We start from the raw sequence: 19,805 nt of genomic DNA on the forward strand, positions 1-19,805 counted from the left end.
TTGTTATTGTTACAATCCCGTGTTCAACTCTGGTGCTAATTCTCCTTACAAAAGCACCTCTGAGCAGACTTTATTTTCTTTTTATTCTCCTTTTATTTCCTTTTGTTGTTGTTGTCATTGCGGTGACGGGCTCACACAGTCTTTTGTGTCTCCAAGAATTCCCAGGAGCAGCGTCTCCTGCATGGCATTTGGCATGTGGGACAGCGCTGAGGACCAAACTTAAGGAGTCATGCCTGCAAGGCAGATGCTGGACTACTGAGCCAGCTCCTGGGACCCCAGATCTTAGTTGATCAGAATGTTTGATTCCTAGCTTCTGAAGAACAACTTAGCGTCAGAGCTGACTTCCTACACCTACCACCTGTGCAGAAACACAAAGTTCTGTTGTTAGTTTAAAGCTCTGCTGCTATCTTCTTGAATTCTTTTTTTTTTTTTTTTTTTTTTTTTTTTTTTTTTTTGCTTTTTGGGTCACACCCGGCGATGCTCAGGGGTCACTCCTGGCTCATGCACTCAGGAATCACCCCTGGCGGTGCTCAGGGGACCATATGGGATGCTGGGATTTGAACCCGGGTCGGCCGCGTGCAAGGCAAACGCCCTACCCGCTGTGCTATCACTCCAGCCCCTCTTCTTGAATTCTTAAGAGATATTTAACTAGACACTTCATGGTTTCATTTTACACAGGATCCTACAAATTATATAGGCTGCTATTTTACATGGGCTGCCTTACATGCTGCCTATAGTTTCTGGAGCATTCAAAGAATCTTGTAAACGTGGTAAAGTGGCAGAGGTCCTGGCTTACCCTTGAAATCAAATAACCCAGTCACAAATCACACATCTAACCACTCCCTGACCTCCAGACCTTGCTTTTCAAACTTGGGCAATTCCCTTACCTCTTTGGGGCCTCAATTTACTTATGTGTACAAATGCAGAAAATTCAACTACCCTGGTTCTGCTTGGTACTTGGGAATTAAGTGAGAAAATTAAGTGAGGAAAATAATACAGAATGTGTCTTTTCTGTTCTCTATTTAAAATCTAAAATGATTCACTGTCCTTCAACCTAGCTATCACTTGCCCAAGTACAATGTGAACCTACTCGGAGTCAGGCTACCCTCCCAGTTATCAGGCAAGAGAAAATTCCCAAAACGTCTTTTGTAATCTGTTGATAGCACAGACTTCAGGCTCCTTCCATAAACTGCTACTCCCTCATCTGGAGGATGCTTCCCTGCATCCCAAGGTTGGCCACTGAGAAGGCACAATAGCCTGTACTGCTTGGCCACTGTGATCTTTGAAAACTAGCATCTTCAAAGATCGCATTTAGGTTTCTTCTACAACAAAGATTCTCAGTCTTGTCTGCTCATCAGAACCACCTGAGTTGCCTTAGATTTCTAACCCTATGCCCAGGACTCCCCAAACAGAGATTTGATTTTCTGATTCGGCCTAATTTGGCCAAGCATGAAGAATTTTTTAAAGTTCTATGTAATTCTAATGCACAGCCAGTTTAACAGTGATTATAGAACAGTGATTCCCAAAGTGTGGTCCCAGACCAGCAGTATAGATATCGCATGGGAACTAATTAGAAATGTGTAAGTTGGGACCCCATCCCAGACTCCATATCATAATCTTGGAGGGCAATGTAGGGTTTGACAGGTGCACCAGGTAATTTTGAGGATTGCTCAAATTTGAAAGTTACTGATCCAGAGAGAACAATAAGAAGATATTAGCTAGTGAGACAGATATTTTAATTACTGGGGGGTAAGGGTCTTTTCAAAAACAAATGTTTGCAGAATAATTATTTCACACCCCAATTTGGCTTATAAATCTCTAATTATCTTGTAAAGTAAATAAATACCTTATCTCTAAATTTCTGCGCCATTATCTCTAAATTATCTCTAAATTTTTCTTCTTAACATTCCTATTCATAGTTTAGCTCTCCTAGGAAGAACAGTAGAGATATTTTTAAATGGAGCTTCTTATGAAACATCAGCTACTTTTTGAAAAGAAGATTTACATGGTGAGACTGAGTCATACCTTGGTAATCTTCTTAGACTCATATTTTTACCCAACCTTCTCTAAATGAATCTTAATTACAGCATTTTTGTAACAATGTTTTGCTAAGCTTTTGACCTTCAGAGGAACAGGACTCAGAGTCACAAGGCACAAGTCCCAACAAGATTACCCAGCACTTGTTTCTTTTCTTCCAGACAAGAGAAATAATACAAATAGCAAATGTTGAATAATATCAACCAAAAATGAGTACAAAGCCTCCTTCACATTCCTTTGCTAAGTCTTAGCTTATGCAGTTTTCATAAAAGCATGTCTCAAGGGGTTGGGCAGAGTCTCTGGGAATATGAAACTAGAAGGGACAAATGAAAAGATTCAATAATGGTATTTTCCAGTACATCTCTCAGTAATACTGTTCTTTCTTGGCTCTTATTAGAAATTAATCACTGGTTAGATCACTTCTGCCCCCTTCTCCTAGAGGCTGGCAAGTTTCCCATGGGAATTTTCCCAATCCCTCTGAGAAAACAAGTTCTTGTCTATAAATTTCGAAAACAGACATTGATGTGGACACTGGGCTTCATAAATTCTGCATGAAAACTTAAGCATTCCAAAGAGAAGGCACACCTTACCCTCTTTCCCTGAAATCTTGCTAGAAACGAATTCGAAGCAGCACCTTGTTCATGGAAGGGAGGAAGGAGAGACTATGTGCCAGGACCGGATGGAGCACGTCCCATAGATAAATTTGAAATGTTCTTTGTAAAAAGGGGAGAAAACAGTTGGATTCTTCAACCTCAAAGTCATGCTCAGAAAAACGTGTAAAATCTTGATAGCTGTGATGAGGATGGCAGCAGGACCAGCACCGTTCCCAGCAGGAAGCAGCTTGGGTGTGGCTCCATAGAGCAGATGCTGCCTGCTGGAGGCAGGGCCGTGCCAGACAGGGGAGGGTTCGGCGGGGATGAGGAGGGCACAACTCTGTACCCATACTTGGATGATGACTCCCCTTTAGATGACAGGAAGGAAGAACCATCTTGGGTGGGAAGCGCTGACAAGGGCCCTGCAGCAGACACCTGCGACAGACTTGAATGCCTGAACAGCCCTGGACTTTGGGCTCCTTTCCCTCAACAGGAATTTTATGAGATTAATCCAGGTTTTTCTTTCGGTTTCAGTTTGTTCATTTTCCCTAGGATCTAGCCGCCTTGAACTGTTTCAATGAACCTATCCACTGTAGTGCCCATGAGCATTTAACTGTTTCTAGATTGAGGTTGTTACAATTTGAGCAACCTAGAACATTCTGGCACATACTGGGAGGACACATGAACATTTCACTAGGGTTTGAAAGTGAAACTGCTATCTTGGATTACTGAATTTGTTTTTTTAATAGATTTTTATTCATCTAACATTAGTTTTAATTATAAACTTCATAGGTACAACTTCATTCACCATTATGTATGTATATAAACATAGATATGTGCATATATACCTCACCATATCCACCACCAAACTAAGTATCATTCACTATTATTAAATTGACTCTCTCTAACCTTTTTTCCTACCCTTCAGTAGTCATACATTTCTGAGTCTAAAAATAATTTTTATGTGTTTCTTAGTTTGCTTTCATTTAGATTCCACATCTGAGTGGAACTACATAGTATTTGTCTTTCATTCCCTGACTTGGTTCACTTAGCATGGATTATTGGTTTCTTTGATGTTCTCGAACAAGATTTCATTCTGTCTAGCAGCCATTATACCACTCAAAAAGAAAAATACCTAGCACCATTTTGCAAATGGAAAATTGAGGCATAAATTTCCCTTGAGTTAAATCAGTTGCTGGGTCAAGGAGAATTCCATCCTAAGCCTGTTCTTCCTGGCCACACCATCTTACATAAACCTTAATTTTATTACAATCAACAGAGTTTTTGATGGTGTTCTTTTAAACAGTCAGGAAGAGCGGGAGCTGGTATGGATTGCAATGGGTGGAGAAGAGACTTACTCGTTGCCTTCTGATCTTCATTTCTGCAACTGGCATTTGTCTGTTTTGGAAAGTTGATCCCAGAGTAGTGAAAATAAAAGTCTCTGGGCATAACAAAGTGGCTCAGTTATCTGCAGCAGGCAGGACTTCCTGCTGGAAAGTGCGCCCCAGGAAGGTACAACTCCACCCAGCCTGAGGTCAGGTGTCTACCTCCCCGTATCTGAGCATGAGGCTGCTCTCTGAGGCCGGAAAACTCCCCGGGGACTACAGAAATTAAGGTCCTGCTCCTCAACCTTACCATGCACATATGGTTGGAAAGTTGCAATCAGGATCTACCTCTGGGTCATTTAGTCTTTCTTCAGAGTTGAGTTTTTGTCCTGGATTTTCTTTCATAGGATCTAGGAGTCCCACCCCACCCCTCTGCTTCCATTGATACATTGGAAATCATCTGCTTAATGTACACAGGATGCATCAACACAAGTAGGTGTTGATCAGCTGATGCCAAGGTGCCCCAGTCCATGAGGGTGGAGTTGGCAGGCCTAACCTTCCCTGGAGGGTGGGCAGCAGACTAGGTTAGAGATGAGGCCCAGTGCCGTTGCTAGCCTGGGTCTCTTACTGCCCCATCCTTAACTTCTCTGGGATGAAAATGCTTTTTTATAAAGGGCTTTAAGATAAAGTGTCCCATAAGGTAAAGAAATCCCTTTTGACTGCTACAGGCATAATTCTTCATCTTGGGAGGAAATCTCTAATAAGCAGTTTGTGCCAGGGAACTTCTTTCAGGAAAAGAAACTAAGGCCTCCGTTTGGAATTTTCCCATTCACTGTACATAGCCTTTCATGGGACTCATTGCCACTACCTTTGTTTTTCTTTCCTTTCTTCCTGAAAATCATGAATAACTTGATTTCATGTTGGTGCGGGGTTGGGGCCACACCCAGCTGTGCTCAGGGACCAGTCCTGGCTCAGTGGTCAAGGGTCACTCCTGGAGACGCAGGAGACTATGCAATACTGGGGGGTTGAACCCAGGCCCCCTGCATGCAAAGCAGCACGAAGTCAAGAGCTCTCTCCAGATACTCACTGCCATTCCCTCCCACCAGGACTGACTGTACCCCACATGCCCAGAACATCCAGGCTGTTGTGAAAATACTGAAAGGGACCCTGAGTTTGATCTGCTCCTCCAGTCTGAGCATTGCCAAGAGAGGTCCCAGACCCCACAGAACCAACAGGTGTGGCCCCCATTAAAAAAATATCAAAACCCCCCTGTGCCTACCACTAACTAGAACCTGCTCTGAGTACCTCCTCCCAGCAAGATCTGTCAGCTGAAAGCCATTTCCAGCTTTGCAGGAACCTCTACAGCGGCACAAAATATGATTCCCTTCTGCCTGTTATCATTGCACTTGTCGTTCCCTATTACAAATACAGAATGTGTAAGAGAGGGCAGAGAGATAGAGCAGTGGGTAGGGAGCTTGCATTGAACACAGTTGACCCGGGTTCAATCCCTAGTACCTTATCTGGTCCCCTGAGCACTATCAGGTGTGATTCCTGGGCAAAGAGCCAGGAGTAAGCCCTGAGCACAGCAGGGTATGATCCAAAATACAAACAAAAGAGAGTGTAACTTACAAAGCAATGAACTTAAGTTTTCATTGAGCAACAGAATTTAATATGCAAATAGAATAAATAATACTATCAATGACCTTGAGGTCTTGAGGCTTATTTCTAAATGTCTTCTTACTAATGCCCAAAACACTTCACTCTCAAAAAATAAAATTTTGCCATCTGTAAGAGTTTATACAAGATATGATGCCAGACAACTTAAATATCAATTCCCAAAAGTTAGTTTGAACAAGGGCATCATTGGAATAAGAACTTATTTTCATCATGCAATGTTTACCCACATGTCTGATGGTTTGGGAAAATTTTAATTCCTTGACCTTTAATATCCCTGTGGCTATCAGATACTATTAAATAATTATTAGCAGTTTCTAAAATGCAATCATTTTGTGGGGATTTTTTTATTTGAGGGGTTTTGTTTTGTTTTCAAACCACACCAGCAGTGCTCAGAGCTTACTGCTGACTCTGTGCTCAGGAGTAACTCCCGGAGGGACTGGGGGTGCTATACAGCATAAGGAGATGACCAGTTGCAAGATAAACACCCTACCCACTGCACTATCCCTCCAACCCCTACATTATGTTCTTAAAAAGTCTGTTTTAGAGGTTCCTACTGAAATATTTACAGATAAAACATTATAAAAGAAATTAGGCATAAAATAATCTATAGAGGAGGGGCTCAGGAAAGCGTGCAAGGGAATGTGGTGATTTGTGCAGGGGGTTCACTGTGCTAGTTTCCCACTAAGTCTTGGGGCCAGAGAAATAGTACAGCGGCCTTGCACACAGCAGATCTGGTTTGATCCCCAGCATTCAATATGGTCCCCCGAGCACTGCCAACAACAATTCCTGAGTGCAGAGCTAGGAGTAAGCGCTGGCATCTTTGGGTGTGTCACCCCCTCCCCCCACCTTTCCTCAAAAAAAAAAAAGAAAAAGAAAAAAGGATAACTAAAATTCCTCAAAATAAAGTAAAGCAAAATTGTTTTTACTTGGTCTTTAGCTCATATCCACTCTGGTTAGATCGAGGAAATAACATGGATTCTGTCATGGAGCATTCAGCAAGGTCCACAGTTCAACCTTTAATAATGTTGTTGCAGACAGTCATTCTTTTGTCCTGAGCTCCAGTTTCCTCTGCATGAAACACAGCACAGAATCTCTCTCTCTGTCTCTCTCTCTCTCACACACACACATACACACCTTCTAGTCTCTCTCTCTCACTCTCTCACTCTCTCTCTCTCTCTCTCTCTCTCTCTCTCACACACACACACACACACACACACACACCCCTTCTAGGTCTCTAAACAAGGTCATATTGTATAACATCCCTAGCTCCTTGGGAGCAAATGTGTTCCAGTTCCTCATTATAGGCTCTCAGTACCCCAAGGTGTTGTGTGAAGTTGAGTTTATATGATTCAGGATTCCCAGAATCCCCACAGATATTTCAGAAACTACCTCATGCTTGGTTCTCTCAGCCAATTGAAAAAAGCAGCAGAAACAAAACACCCTGTTTCTACACAGGAGGCTTTTAGCAGCTCTGTTTACTGCTCTGACACAAAGGCCTTGTTTATGTGTGACAGATGGTAGTACATCTCTCTGTCTCTCTCTCTCTCTCTCCCTCTCTCGTCTCCTCTCCTCTCCTCCCCTCCTCCCTCTGTTCCTTCTGTCGCCACTCCATTCCTCACTCCTTCTCTGCCTCACAGCAGTTTCCTGAATTGACTAGCATGGACAGAATCCCCAGGAGCCAAGACAGTGCCTTTGCCTTTGCAGACTATGTACTGCATCGGGCACTGTCATCTCTTGGTGCACAACACTCTTGGTGCACAACACTTGCAGCGGAGTTTTTGAAAACCAAATGGCATTGTTTTGTAACTGTAGATAGCTCAAAGTCAATGTTAAAGGGCCCATGAATGTTTATGTGGCAGGTATCCATGGGAGCAACTTTCTCAAGTTTCCCAAGTGATCATAGAATGTGCACACAATACCACACACACAACATGGAGTGTGCACACAACATAGGATGCACACACAATTTAGGGTGTACTCATAGTACCACAATTTCACCCAAAGTGATCATAGGATATACACACAATACTGCACATACAACATCACCATACACACACACACATACACACACACACACACACACACAGACACACACCATCTCACATACCTCGAGTTCCTTCCAGGACCAAGGAACAAAGAAAAAGTGTATGCCTAACCTCTTGAATATTTACTACAAAAAACCAAGGTCTATAAATTGGCTTGGGGTTGGGTATAGAGGAAGCGTGAAGGATGTTATGTGATATTCAGAAATTTTTCTCCATCCCTATGGGTCCATTTTTTTCTGGTTTTTCTTCTATAAGACAGAATACTCAAATAGATGGAGGATCTATAGACTTTTTCAGCATGAACTCTCTGAGTCTATGAGGGATCACACCAATTCCCATCAATATAAATCTACGTTCTCCAATACCTGGTGGGAGTGGGGGGTAGTGTGTCATAATAAATGTCAAGCCAATGCTTCAGCTTTCTATACCCATGGACCAGGACCGTGGGTCGTGGGTTCAGACAGATGCCAACAGAGGCAGAGAAGAGGAGTTTAGGGGCAAGTTGAAAAAAGGGGGCGTGGTAAATGCCATTATGTCCAATAAGGGATGAACTTGCTTATAAATGAGAATGAACTTGTTTATAAATGGGCTTGAAAATGGGATCAGAGAGAGAGATAAATACAATAGAGACAGAGAAGAGCAGAAGAGGTAAGTGCTTGCCTGGGTGTTTAGGAGAAATAGGAGAAAAGATTTTTTAAAAAGCAAAAGGATTAAAATGAAGGGTTTGATCCTCCTCGCCCTTACTCTACTATCCTTGGGTGTTACTGTCCCATTATATTCTTTACTTTATATTCCAGCTTCATTCTATGTCTTGGAAGCTGGCCTCAGGTGCTGGGGGAAAAGGCAGCTGAGGTAGAGAAGGGACCACTAAGTAAATGCTGTTTGGAGGGCACGCTCAGGATGGGAGATGTATGAAAGTAGGCTATAGACCAAATATGATGGCCATTTAGTACCTGTGTTATAAACCACAACACCCAGAAGGAGAGAGAGAGTAAGAGAGAATGCCTGCCACAGAGGCGGTTTGGGGGGGAGGGAGGAGAACGGGGTGGCAGGAGGGATACTAGGGCTTTGGTGGTGGAGAATGGGCACTTATGGAGGGATAGGTACTTGATCATTGTATAACTGAAACATAATCATGAAAGCTAGTAAGTCTGTAACTGTATCTCACAGTGGCTTGTTAAAAAAAAATAAATGAAGGATGTACCTCGGTTTCCTGAAATCATTCTTAGATCTCACACAGTAGAATCATTCTCCAAGAGTTGGCATTCCAATTATTTTAAAAGAGACCTTCATTTGATGCCTTCTTCTTTACAAGGATAATAATTTTCTCCCTTGCCACCCCCAGTCCAGACAAAAAAGAGACACAGTTCAGAAAACTAAAGTCACTGTTTGAGATGCAATAGTTACATCTGCAAGTGATTAACTCCAGAATTTATTACCAATTAAGATGATAAATCTCTGCTGACTTTGGCTCCTAGAAAGTTGATTTCACTGGGGTAAAGAAGGAGGGGACAGAGAGACCATCTGAGACAAGGAGGGAGAGCTCTAAGCTTAGAAAGATCACTTCAAATTCAAAAGACAGCGGGACTTCTCAAACACCAGCCTGGAAGGCAAGCTTTGACCTCACTGCTCTAGACAGTGGTCTTCAACCGCTGGTCCATGGACTGGCCTGGTCCCAGAGTCTAGAAAGGCTTAAACCACTAGTCTACTACAATAGTTGTAACTGCTCATCCATGGACCAGGGTTCAGACAGGTGCCAGTTTGCAGGTGTGAAAATACTGAAGAATGCTCTTCTAAGCATTGACCAGCAAATGCTTGATAGTGTTAGCAAAATCAAAAGTACTGGTGCTACTCTCAAGAGGCAGTCAGGACCTGGAGGGAGGTTGTGTTGGCTGAGTGCCTCCAGGGGCTCGGCCATAATCTAGCCAGAGTTGATTATTTCTCCACCCTAGTCTGGCCCTTAGATCGCCTGCAGATCTTCACCATCCAACACTAGGGGCATACCACAGGCCAGTTTTATCAGAATCTCCAGGCAGGAACTTCAGTGTCAGGATGGTTTAAATCCTCTTCCTGCTCTCCCAAGTAACATCAGAAGCAACCAGGATTGCGATCCACCTCTCACCTCACGGCACCTTCACAGTAACCACACCATAGGCATGATAGCTCGAAGGGTTTTCCAGAAAAAGAAAACTGAGCCGGGGGGGTTGAGTAACAGGCCCAGAGGTTCCACAACTGAGCATGAGGGAAGCTAGACTTGGTCTCAGAGCTCAGAGCCTTAATTAGAACACCCTTTAGTCTCCCGAAGCCTTGATTCTCAGCTTCCAGGCCCTAACCCTTTTGAGCTTTGTGAGGTTAAAAATGGGGTTCTAAAACTATTTCTATATATTCTTTTTTAAAATTATAGTGAAAACAAAACATTTAAGTGGGATTATTTAATTTGTTTTCTTAGATCACAGTGAGATACATAGTTATAAGATTGTTCATGATTGGGTTTTAGTTTTATAATGTTCCAACATTCATCCCTTCATCATGTACATTTTCTACCACAATTGTCCTCAGTTTCCCTCCCCTCTCCCCACCTGCCTCTGACAGGCACCAGACACCTCTTTCTTTCTCTCTCTCTTTCTCTCTCTCTCTCTGTGAATTCTCATCCATCCATTCATTCTGCAGAGTATGTAAAAGAGAGCCACCTTGTATAGATAATGACACAACAAATTTTTAAAGATGATAATGGTGGTATCCACCAGATACTCTGAGAACTATAGAGGTGAGTGGACAGATCTGTGTAGTAATAGCATACCACTCTTTGGGAAAATTAAAAATGACAATTTATAGAGCAATAAATGTAAATTGCTAAGTGTAGAATGAAAGATGGTCCCCCCCAGTGGAAGCTTTAGAAAATAAGATGTTATGAAAAGATCAGGGAATACATTGTTGCTGATTCATATATGTTTAACCCAGGGTAGAAAATATAAATTCTAACTTGAGTGTAATGAACTAGATGTTATGGGGAAGGCAGGGACTGAGTTAACCTCGAGAGCTCACCCTATTCTGTTCTACCTCTGGCCAAGAGTTGCCAGATAGGATAGCAGCTGCATTGTCCTCAAACCTTCTCTTTTCTGTTGGAAAAGCGATGAAAATAGGTTGCTCAATGCAAGATCTCTCAATTTGTCAATGGCATCAATTCAAGTTTTTTCAAAACACCATATAGACCAAAGAAAACCCATCACCAAGCAGCTCAGCTTTCACTATTGAGAATGCTCTCTCCACTACCTCCCGAAGCCCAAAGCAACTGCTGATTTACCTGTTCTGTCCTCCCTCTCCCCCACCCACAGGTATGCTCATCTATTTTGGCTACGGCATCTGGAACAGCACCCTGGAGATAAGCGCCCGAGAAGAGGCCCTACACCAAAGCATGTACCAACGCTACGATGTGGATGACCCTTTCTCGGTGGAAGAGGGTTTCTCCTATGCCACTGAGCACGAGAGCCAGGAGAACTGGGGCGGGCCTTCCGAGGACAAAGGCTTCTATTACCAACAGATGTCAGATGCAAAGGCAAACACCCGGACAAGTAGCAAAGCGAAGAGCAAAAGCAAACACAAACAGAACTCAGAGGCCCTGATTGCAAATGATGAGTTAGATTACTCTCCAGAGTAAGAGCACACACAAAGGAAGTATGTAGAAATGGTGATTTCTTTTCAGTAATTTAACCTGTGGGCTAGGAGGTGAAAACATGTTTTGGCTTTCATTTCAAAAATTCTGCCTTTCCCAAAGTCAATTTCCAGTCCTAACCTGCCACTTGCTCATTTTGTTCTTCAGGATAGTTTGTGGAAGGGTTTCATTTGGGTCCTATACCTGGCCCCCTTATGAAAAGAATTAAACAAGAGGGCATAAAACATTCTATCTTGGGTACAACCACCGAAGCTGAGAGCAACAAATGTCTGGTAGCCTTTTTCTGTGCTGGTTGAATCTTTTTGCTTCTTATTGAGATCCCCAAGAAACAAGGGGCAAACTTGCTGGACCACACTGAAATTACAACTCCTCGTGGAGATGTGCCAAAGCAGGTGGTTGTGGGCAAGGCAGCAGATCCATCCCAGAGGCCACAGGGGCTAAGCTCTGATCTCAGCAGGCTGAGCTCCCTGGCTCAGGATGGACAGGTGGGAATTGGAACTTCCTCAGAAAGCAGCGCTGTGTCCCAAAAATCTCACAGAAATTAATTATTTTTCTCACAGGAAAAAAAATGAGAAGATACATGGGTTTTTTGTTGTTGGTGGTGGTGGTGTTTTTATTCAGCAAGTCTGTCTCTCAGTCTCTAAACCCTAACTTCAGGATGCAGCAAAGGTCAGGGATTCTGAGATCATTTCCTTGAAGTTTTTAGATTCATTAGAAAAGAGTCATGCTGACCTAATAATGGGGTAAGAAACACCACCAAAGCTCACGTAAATGCCCAGGTGGCAAAAAGAAATACTCACCTCTTGCCAAAAAGGCCGAAAGGGTACAAGCAGAAAATAACTCTCTGTCATGCCTTCTTTTATACCAGATTGAATGCTCCGGCTGACCGGTTGATAAGGGACAAGGTTGGAGCCTGAGCTCATGGTATTAGTATGTCTTACAGAAGTAGGTCATTTGTTTTATAATAAGATGAAAAAACTTTTTGCAAGAGGAGATCCAGCCACTGAGATCACATTGCAAATTCTGTTTGAGATTTCTAGATAAATTCTGTCATCTTTCGTGGCGTGCATTCACTTCGTTGATGGACACTACTCAGAAACAGAAGTGCTGAAGTACAGCTACTTAGGTCATTGAATTCCGTGCACTCACATTTCATTGCTGAACCGTTCTCCTGTGGAGTGGCTCACTTTTAGACATGTAATTTTTTTTCTGTTACTTATTTTCCAGAGCAGCTTCACCAAATCCCAGAGTATCGTCTACCTAGTGAAGTCTAAATTTGTCCCATAACTGGCATCATTCCCTAAAGGAATGTCAGGAAAAAAATTAAATGAGAACATTTGCAATAGGCAAAATGCAAAAACAAAGCTGGTATATAAATCCTATTCTTGGGTGCCAGGGATTCCAGTGATGGCAATAAGACGGATATACATGTTTTGGATCAAGCTAAAACACTTGTGCACATGTCTTGAAATGGAAGCAAAATGACAAATCCCTGGCTCTTTCTTTTTCTCCTGGAATTAGCATCATGCCAAAAGTTTCTCAGATTATATTGACTAATGTTTAGATCCACTCTTTCTTGATGATAAGTCTTGCACCATCCTGACATGTTTTAGGATTATGGGAAAGAGGCAAAATTCTATTTATTTCACTCAGTGCATACTGGTTGGAAATGTATCAAGTGCTCAGTATTAGGAATGCAAAGAAGTGTAACATTTGACTAGGGAGTTCACAGGCCACAGAATGAGCAGGACTTCTAACCTGATAAACATAGATAAAGCCACAAAACTTGATAAGTCCTTGTAGTTGATTTTGCTGGGCTTTAGCCTAGTAATTAATCAATTAAAATAATTAAAAATTAGTTGATTCTAGTATTTTAATATGCTTTCAAATAAATTGCATATCACAGTCATAGCCAACATATGCCATTAAGTTAAAATACCTTCAGTTTTCTAGAACTATTTTCCATTCCTCTTATTTATTTATTCAAACTATGACTTTTCTAGGATTACTTTGTCATTTAATGTAACAAGGTGTTTTTTATTTATCTAGAACTATGATTTCTCTAGGATCACATTGTCATTTAATGTAACCAAGCCATACATTCTCTTTTCTAAACTTAACCATAGAGTGGCATGGTCTGTGAAATGCACCCTTGAGGATTCACTGCTAATTAATTATCAGAAATGTTCACTAAAATGAAGTTTTGAACTAGATTTACAACTGAACAAATCTCCCAATTTATAGACAATCTTAAACTTATTTTTTTAATTTATTTTATTGAATCACCAAGTGGAAAGTTACAAAGTTCTCAGGCTTATATCTCCGTTATACAATGCTCAAACACCCATCCCTTCACCAGTGCCCATATTCCACCACCAATAAAAACAAAAACAAAACAAAAACAAAAGCAAAAACAAAAAAAACAGTATACATCCCACCCCTCACCCCCCAACCCCCCCTCGTGCGTGAGTGATAATTTCACTTCCTTTTCTCTTTACCTTGATTACTTTCCAGATTTCAACACACAACTCACTATTGTTGTTAGAGTTTCAAAACAGACTCACTATTTTTGTTGGAATTTATCCCCCAAGAATACAGCTCTATTAACAAGGAAATATTTGATAATAAGTTTTCCACTGATGAGAATGAAGAGATAAAATGTTGCGCAGCCGCGGTAGCAGCCGCGCGGTTTACAATTTCTGTATTATAGTGATTAAGTCCGCGGAGATTTAAGTTGGAAAATGAATCATTTCCCTTCCTGGACCAGCATGTAGCAAAAGCTTAGTTCACAGTCTCCATACATGGGTGCAAGCACTTGCTGGAACCCCAAATCCTAAATTGTCTCTGGTTCCCGCTCGTTCCACATCCACCGGCTGTGCAGAGGCATGGGCACCCGCCTTCCTTCTTGGTCTCTCTCCCCTCCGGGAGAGGGCGTGGTGTCCGACATTTTGTGGGTCCGTTGAGAAGGTATGAACTTTTGGCGCGGGGGGGGGGGGAGGGAATGTGCTTTGAACTTGAAACAGCCGCGGGATACCGGGGCAGTCCCCGCCAGGGCCGGCGCTCGGCTCCAGCCGGGTTTCGGCCTGGGTGCCCATGCCTTTGCACAGCCGGTGGATGTGGAACGAGCGGGAACCAGAGACAATTTAGGATTTGGGGTTCCAGCAAGTGTTTGCACCCATGTATGGAGACTGTGGACAATCTTAAACTTATGATAGATGAAGTAAGACTGTATTCATGGAAGAAATTCAAAGAGAACTATGAATGCAAATAATAAGATCCTCATGTGAATGAAAGAGCTTCCTTACACCAGAGAGGTTTAGGTATTAAAACAGTAGTGGGTCAGATATATGAAGTTTCTGTAGAGTGCTTTTGTAAGTATTTTGGTAAGTACTAAGAATCTGATTTCAAACAGATTCTATGAACTAGTCTTTAGGAGTCTTTTTCCCAAACAGTAGTGTGTGCGTGTGTGTGTGTGTGTGTGTGTGTCTTTATTTTTCCAAAATTGGTAAGACATCTACATAGCAAGTTTCATTTTTAAAACAGTCAATAGGTGGGAAAGTTTCTAAAGGCCAACTGACATGTCACTTGTTTCCCAATCTCTATAAAATAATCTGAAATTTCATAGTACAACATAGTACAATCACTAGAATGACTGCATGAGTGTTTTCTAATCATTTTCTTAAGAACACATTTGTGAAATTACAATGAAAGTAAGAATCCCCTCATAAAAGAGGTGAAATTTAGTATATGGCGTCCAAAAGACTTACCTTTCATTGACTTCGATACAGTGAGACCTCTTCCTGCAAGGTTCCATTTTGTGTATTAATGATTTAGAGTCCGTTGCCTTGATTTTAAGATTGTACTCGACTTTTTAATATCAGATGGGTTCCAAGTGGTCATTAAGATACCAAAATGAGAATGAGAATGAGAATCTTGAGGGAAATGAAAATAGAAAGGACAAGACAAAGCTGAAAGCATGTTTACATTGTAGATCTTTTGCATTACTAACTTTGCAGGCATAGGAGCAACTTTAAAAATAATAGAATTGGTGGTAAAGAAAGATGTACTCTTGCATGCTAAGAAAAAAATATTTACACATGAGGGCAAGGATTTCACTAACATAAATGTTTGAAATGTACAGACAGACTTCAAGTGTAGATTTCACAAGCTACTCCATTTTCCTGGAATATTGTGGATGCTCAATAAATATCTAACAGATGGATGGATGGATGGATGAATGGATGGATGGATGGATGGATGGATGGATGGATGGATGGATGAGAGTAAATGAAATATCATTCATTTCATCATTTTTGTAGAAATGTCTCTTATATACTAGAGCATAAGAAAGAAATGGAATATACAAATAACAATAGTGAAAGTGACATGATAAGATAGTGATAGTGCATTATGGGAATTCGATGTGAAAAATATCTGTTTCCACTGGAATGACAAAAAAATAGATTACAGCCCTTGTGTTAAGACTAGTAAAATGGGTAGAATTTTGTCATGTAGAAATTGAAGAAAGGCAAAGTGAAAGTCAACATGAGTAAAGTGTAGACTATGGTTAAGAACTGCTCTGAGTAATCATATGCAGTGTACTTTCAAGGAAAAGCAAGAAGCTAGTTTGACTGGAATTTGTCATATGCATGATCTATATATGAAACTGTAGCAAACAATGTTGAGAAAAAGGCTAGGGGGCACACACACTCTCTCTCTCTCTCTCTCTCTCTTTCTCTCTCTCACACACACACACAAATGTAAAACTGAGCTGGCTAACTCTCTATGAATGAAGAGGCATTAGGGAACTGATAAAGGTAAGAACCAGGGTAGGTTTTCAATAGCTGAATAAATAGCAGTGCTCCTACATTTAAAAAAAAGAACCAGGAGGCTGTAACTGAAGAAGCTGGGACAGTGGATGGCTTCATTTGTCTGTGGAAGAAGGTTAAAAATCACATACATGTTCCAAATTAATTTAACAGATTAAAAATGAAATACTTGGACTTAAGCAATATATGATTTCTCCTCTGAGTCTTACATTTGATTTCATCATTAATCAAGGAGAAGTATTAGAATTTAGTGTGTAGAGATACAATACAAAATTATTTATAGACACTGTAGTGCTTTCAACAATAAGTTTAAAAAACCCAACATAACAACTTTTTATATCTAATCTAAACAAAAATTTCAGCTCAAGATTTTACTTGACTTGAGAGCAAAGACCACTTTGACATAGGAAATGTAATGAAAAAACTAGATTATGTTAAATATCCAATTCTACTCCATAATTACAAATTAATAACAAATCAAACATTTACACTATGATGACCTTTATAAATAAACAGGGAAAATTGTTGACATTAATGACCTATTCTTCTCTGGAATGTACAGGTCAATCAGGGACTATAAACTTTGAATTTACTGAAAAAAAAATACAAACACCTTCAAAGAAATGTCTGTTCTGCTCTAAGAGTGGATAAACTTAATATTCTTTGCATCACACTTGTGGAAGTCTACCCTATGAGGAACTGACAATCTCTCTTCCATGTGTTAAATAGAAGCTGGGAAAATTGAGGATCAGGCTGAAAGAATAGAAGAAATTACTCTTCCTCTTTCATTGCGAGTTAACCACAGATTTACTGAATTTCATGCCTCTGATGAGAATGTTTTGGTGAATAGAGAAGTCAGAAATCAGGAAATATGCGTGAAGCCATAGATGCAGCTGCTGAGTTGTCTCTTGGGCGTGAGCCTGCACTGAGGGGGCAGTTCAGAGAAGCTGAGTTCCTTAGGCAACAGTGAGGGAACAGCAAAGGAAACTTGCACTCCTGACTTCACCACCACAGCTGATCAACGTGACGTTATTCACTAGCCCTTTGGAACTAAACAAGTCAAATAAAATACTTCTACCCCAAAATTTCACAGCCTGTTTCTCTCCTAGACAAATACCTCTCTGATGCTGAAGAGTTGTTTGTCTACTGGGGCCCATTGAAGTCCTGAAAAGAGAGGGATTCCAGAACATAGCAATGGGCTAGACTGAGAAAGAAAGACCCAGAACTTGGCCTTAAAGAACATGCAGGACCCTGGAGGATAGTACAGGGAATAAAGTCCATGCCTTGCACATGCCTGATCCTGGTTTGATCCCCACCACTACATATGGTGCCCCAAGCACCACCAAGAGTGATCAGGTGTGACCCCAAAATCAATAAATAAACAAAACAGAATGTGCAGGCACAAAAACACAGCCTTCCTCCTAAAAGGAAGAACCAGAAAGACGATTTCACTTAGGAGTTTATTGTGTATTTCTCTATTTGAATGGTATTTCTCTATAAATAATAGAGAATGTGTTTCTTTATTGGAATCACTAAAAGTCCTTCCCATGTACATAATTGTTAGTATGATGTCAATTTTTATTTTCTCTAAGACTTTAGAGGCAAAGCTGTTGTAGATTTTTTTTTCTTTTTTTTTTCCTCCCCAGGAGCACCTTGTTTTCCAGAATGCTTTCGTCTTTTTGCTTGGCTTTAGTGGCACATGCACCACACTGAAATATCTAGCAGTTGGCTTTTGCCAAAATTACTTCTCTAAGACAATGGTCTTTTATTTTCTAGAAATTTAAGTCCAAAACAGATAGTGGAAATTTTGAAGTCCATCAAAAAGTGAACATATATTCTGCAGTATCAACTTAAAATAGTGTTAAGAATCATTCAACAGTATTCTCCATGCATGGAATTACAAAACTCATTTAAGACTTTCACAAAGACTGATTTTGGGCTTGGAGACTTCTGAAAGGAGGTAGCTCTAGTTTCTTACGCTCTGCAATAAGTACTTAAGGAAAAAAAAAAAACGTGTTGTATCAGAACAAGGCAATAGGGGTAGCCTGAGTATTTCCTTTGGTGATATCTGTTCTTTCCCTCTATTATGGTTTCCTGACTTTGACACTGGTGACATTGACTGAAGGTAGTTGCTGTGCTACGTGAATTTCCCAAGAACTGCAGAATGTGAGGGATTTTGTTCATTCTGATATTTGGGTGAGGACGCTGTCCTTAAACATCTCCTATTGATTGGTCTTGGCGGTTGCTAATACACATATCTGAAAGTAAGGATTGCCCTGGGAATTATACACCCCTCCTTTCCAAAGCAAGAACCCTATTAATGCTATGATGGCGCATAAATACCTCAACTGTCTGGGCTGGTAGAAGGGGCTGCAGGTTTTAAGAGAAGAGCTATTGTCCTCATCCTACGTAGTTACACCATATAACACCAAGACTCAACACTCCAGCTTTTCTCACTGTGGAAATGATGCATTACAGTTTAATTCATATCCAAAGCTATAAATACAGCTTGTAAATTTTACTAACTTGTTTCTCTTTTTGTTAAGTCCTTGAGAAGTACAACTGTTTTTTGCAGATGGTAATTTCTAGTGTCATTTTCTGCTTTTGTTTTGGTATGAAATTGCTGTATTTGTTAAAGTTTGTTTGTTTTGTGATTTTTAATTCCCATTGGTGCACTATACAATGGGATGGTGTAGTATATCATGGAGGAAGAAATAATAAGCAGCTATGTTATGGAGTGTGTTTTATTTCCAAATGACTGTGGTGTTGACAATATATTGATTTATCAAGATACTAAGGGAAAATTCTAAATTTACCAAAATGTGTATATTTTAATAAATGCATAAAGCTTTATTGTGTGCCTTTACATGTTAAAGTGGGTTTATACAGTAAGTGGGAAGCAAAGGTGCCTTACTATAAAATGGCAACAGTAATGTAAAACTCTGAAGATAGGAGACTGCCAAAAGATAAAGGAGAAAAGAAAAAGGCACTTTCCCAATATTTTGTTGACATTAATGAGTACTTAAAGCCTAGTACTTTCTTTCCATTCAGAAATGGAGGTAAAAAAGCAAATTGCCTTAAGTGTTTCCATTGTCCTATATTGACAAGCCAGATCAATGAGCTCATTTTTGGAACTAATTACATTATTGTGGAAAATTTATCTTCAGAATAAAAATATTTTTAAATTACAGCTACTTGACTATTAAAATTTAAATCTGAAGACTGTAGCTACCCTCCTACCATTTTTAATTCACTTAACTTCTATGAAACTAAAGTTCCACTTTGGTGGACACTTGGGATAATATGAAGAGATTCAATGTCCTTCTCACCATTTTCCTTTAACCCAATTGAGGACTTTATCTGGGATCTTACTATGTGGCCAGCTAATGACCAACCCGGTTTGATCCCAGCACCCCGTAAGGTTTCCTGAACCTCACCAGGAGTGATCCCTGAGCACCGAACCAGGAATCAGCCTTGAGAACCACCAGGTGTGGCCTGGGATCCAAACACGAATTTTTTTTAAAAGTACTTCCAGGTCAGAGTGATAGTACAATGGAGAGGGTGCTTACCTTGCATGTGGCTGACCCACATGGATCTCTGAGATCCCATAGGTTCCTCCAAGCACC

The 19,805-nt window shown here is 40.8% G+C and overlaps 1 protein-coding gene across 3 annotated transcripts in view; it reads left to right on the forward strand.

Annotated features, from left to right (window-relative positions):
* Nucleotides 1–19,032, forward strand: part of SLC7A14 (solute carrier family 7 member 14) — a 148,245-nt gene extending 129,213 nt beyond the window's left edge. For all 3 annotated transcript variants that reach the window (XM_055125289.1, XM_004618873.3, XM_055125290.1), the window contains one exon: nt 11,013–19,032. In XM_055125289.1, coding sequence (XP_054981264.1) covers nt 11,013–11,335 — 323 coding nt within the window. In that variant the 3' untranslated portion in view covers nt 11,336–19,032. The remainder of the gene's footprint in view (nt 1–11,012) is intronic.
* The last annotated feature ends 773 nt before the right edge of the window (nt 19,033–19,805 follow it).

This window comes from Sorex araneus, chromosome 2 (assembly GCF_027595985.1).
Source record: "Sorex araneus isolate mSorAra2 chromosome 2, mSorAra2.pri, whole genome shotgun sequence".
NCBI classification, from domain to species: Eukaryota; Metazoa; Chordata; class Mammalia; order Eulipotyphla; family Soricidae; genus Sorex; species Sorex araneus.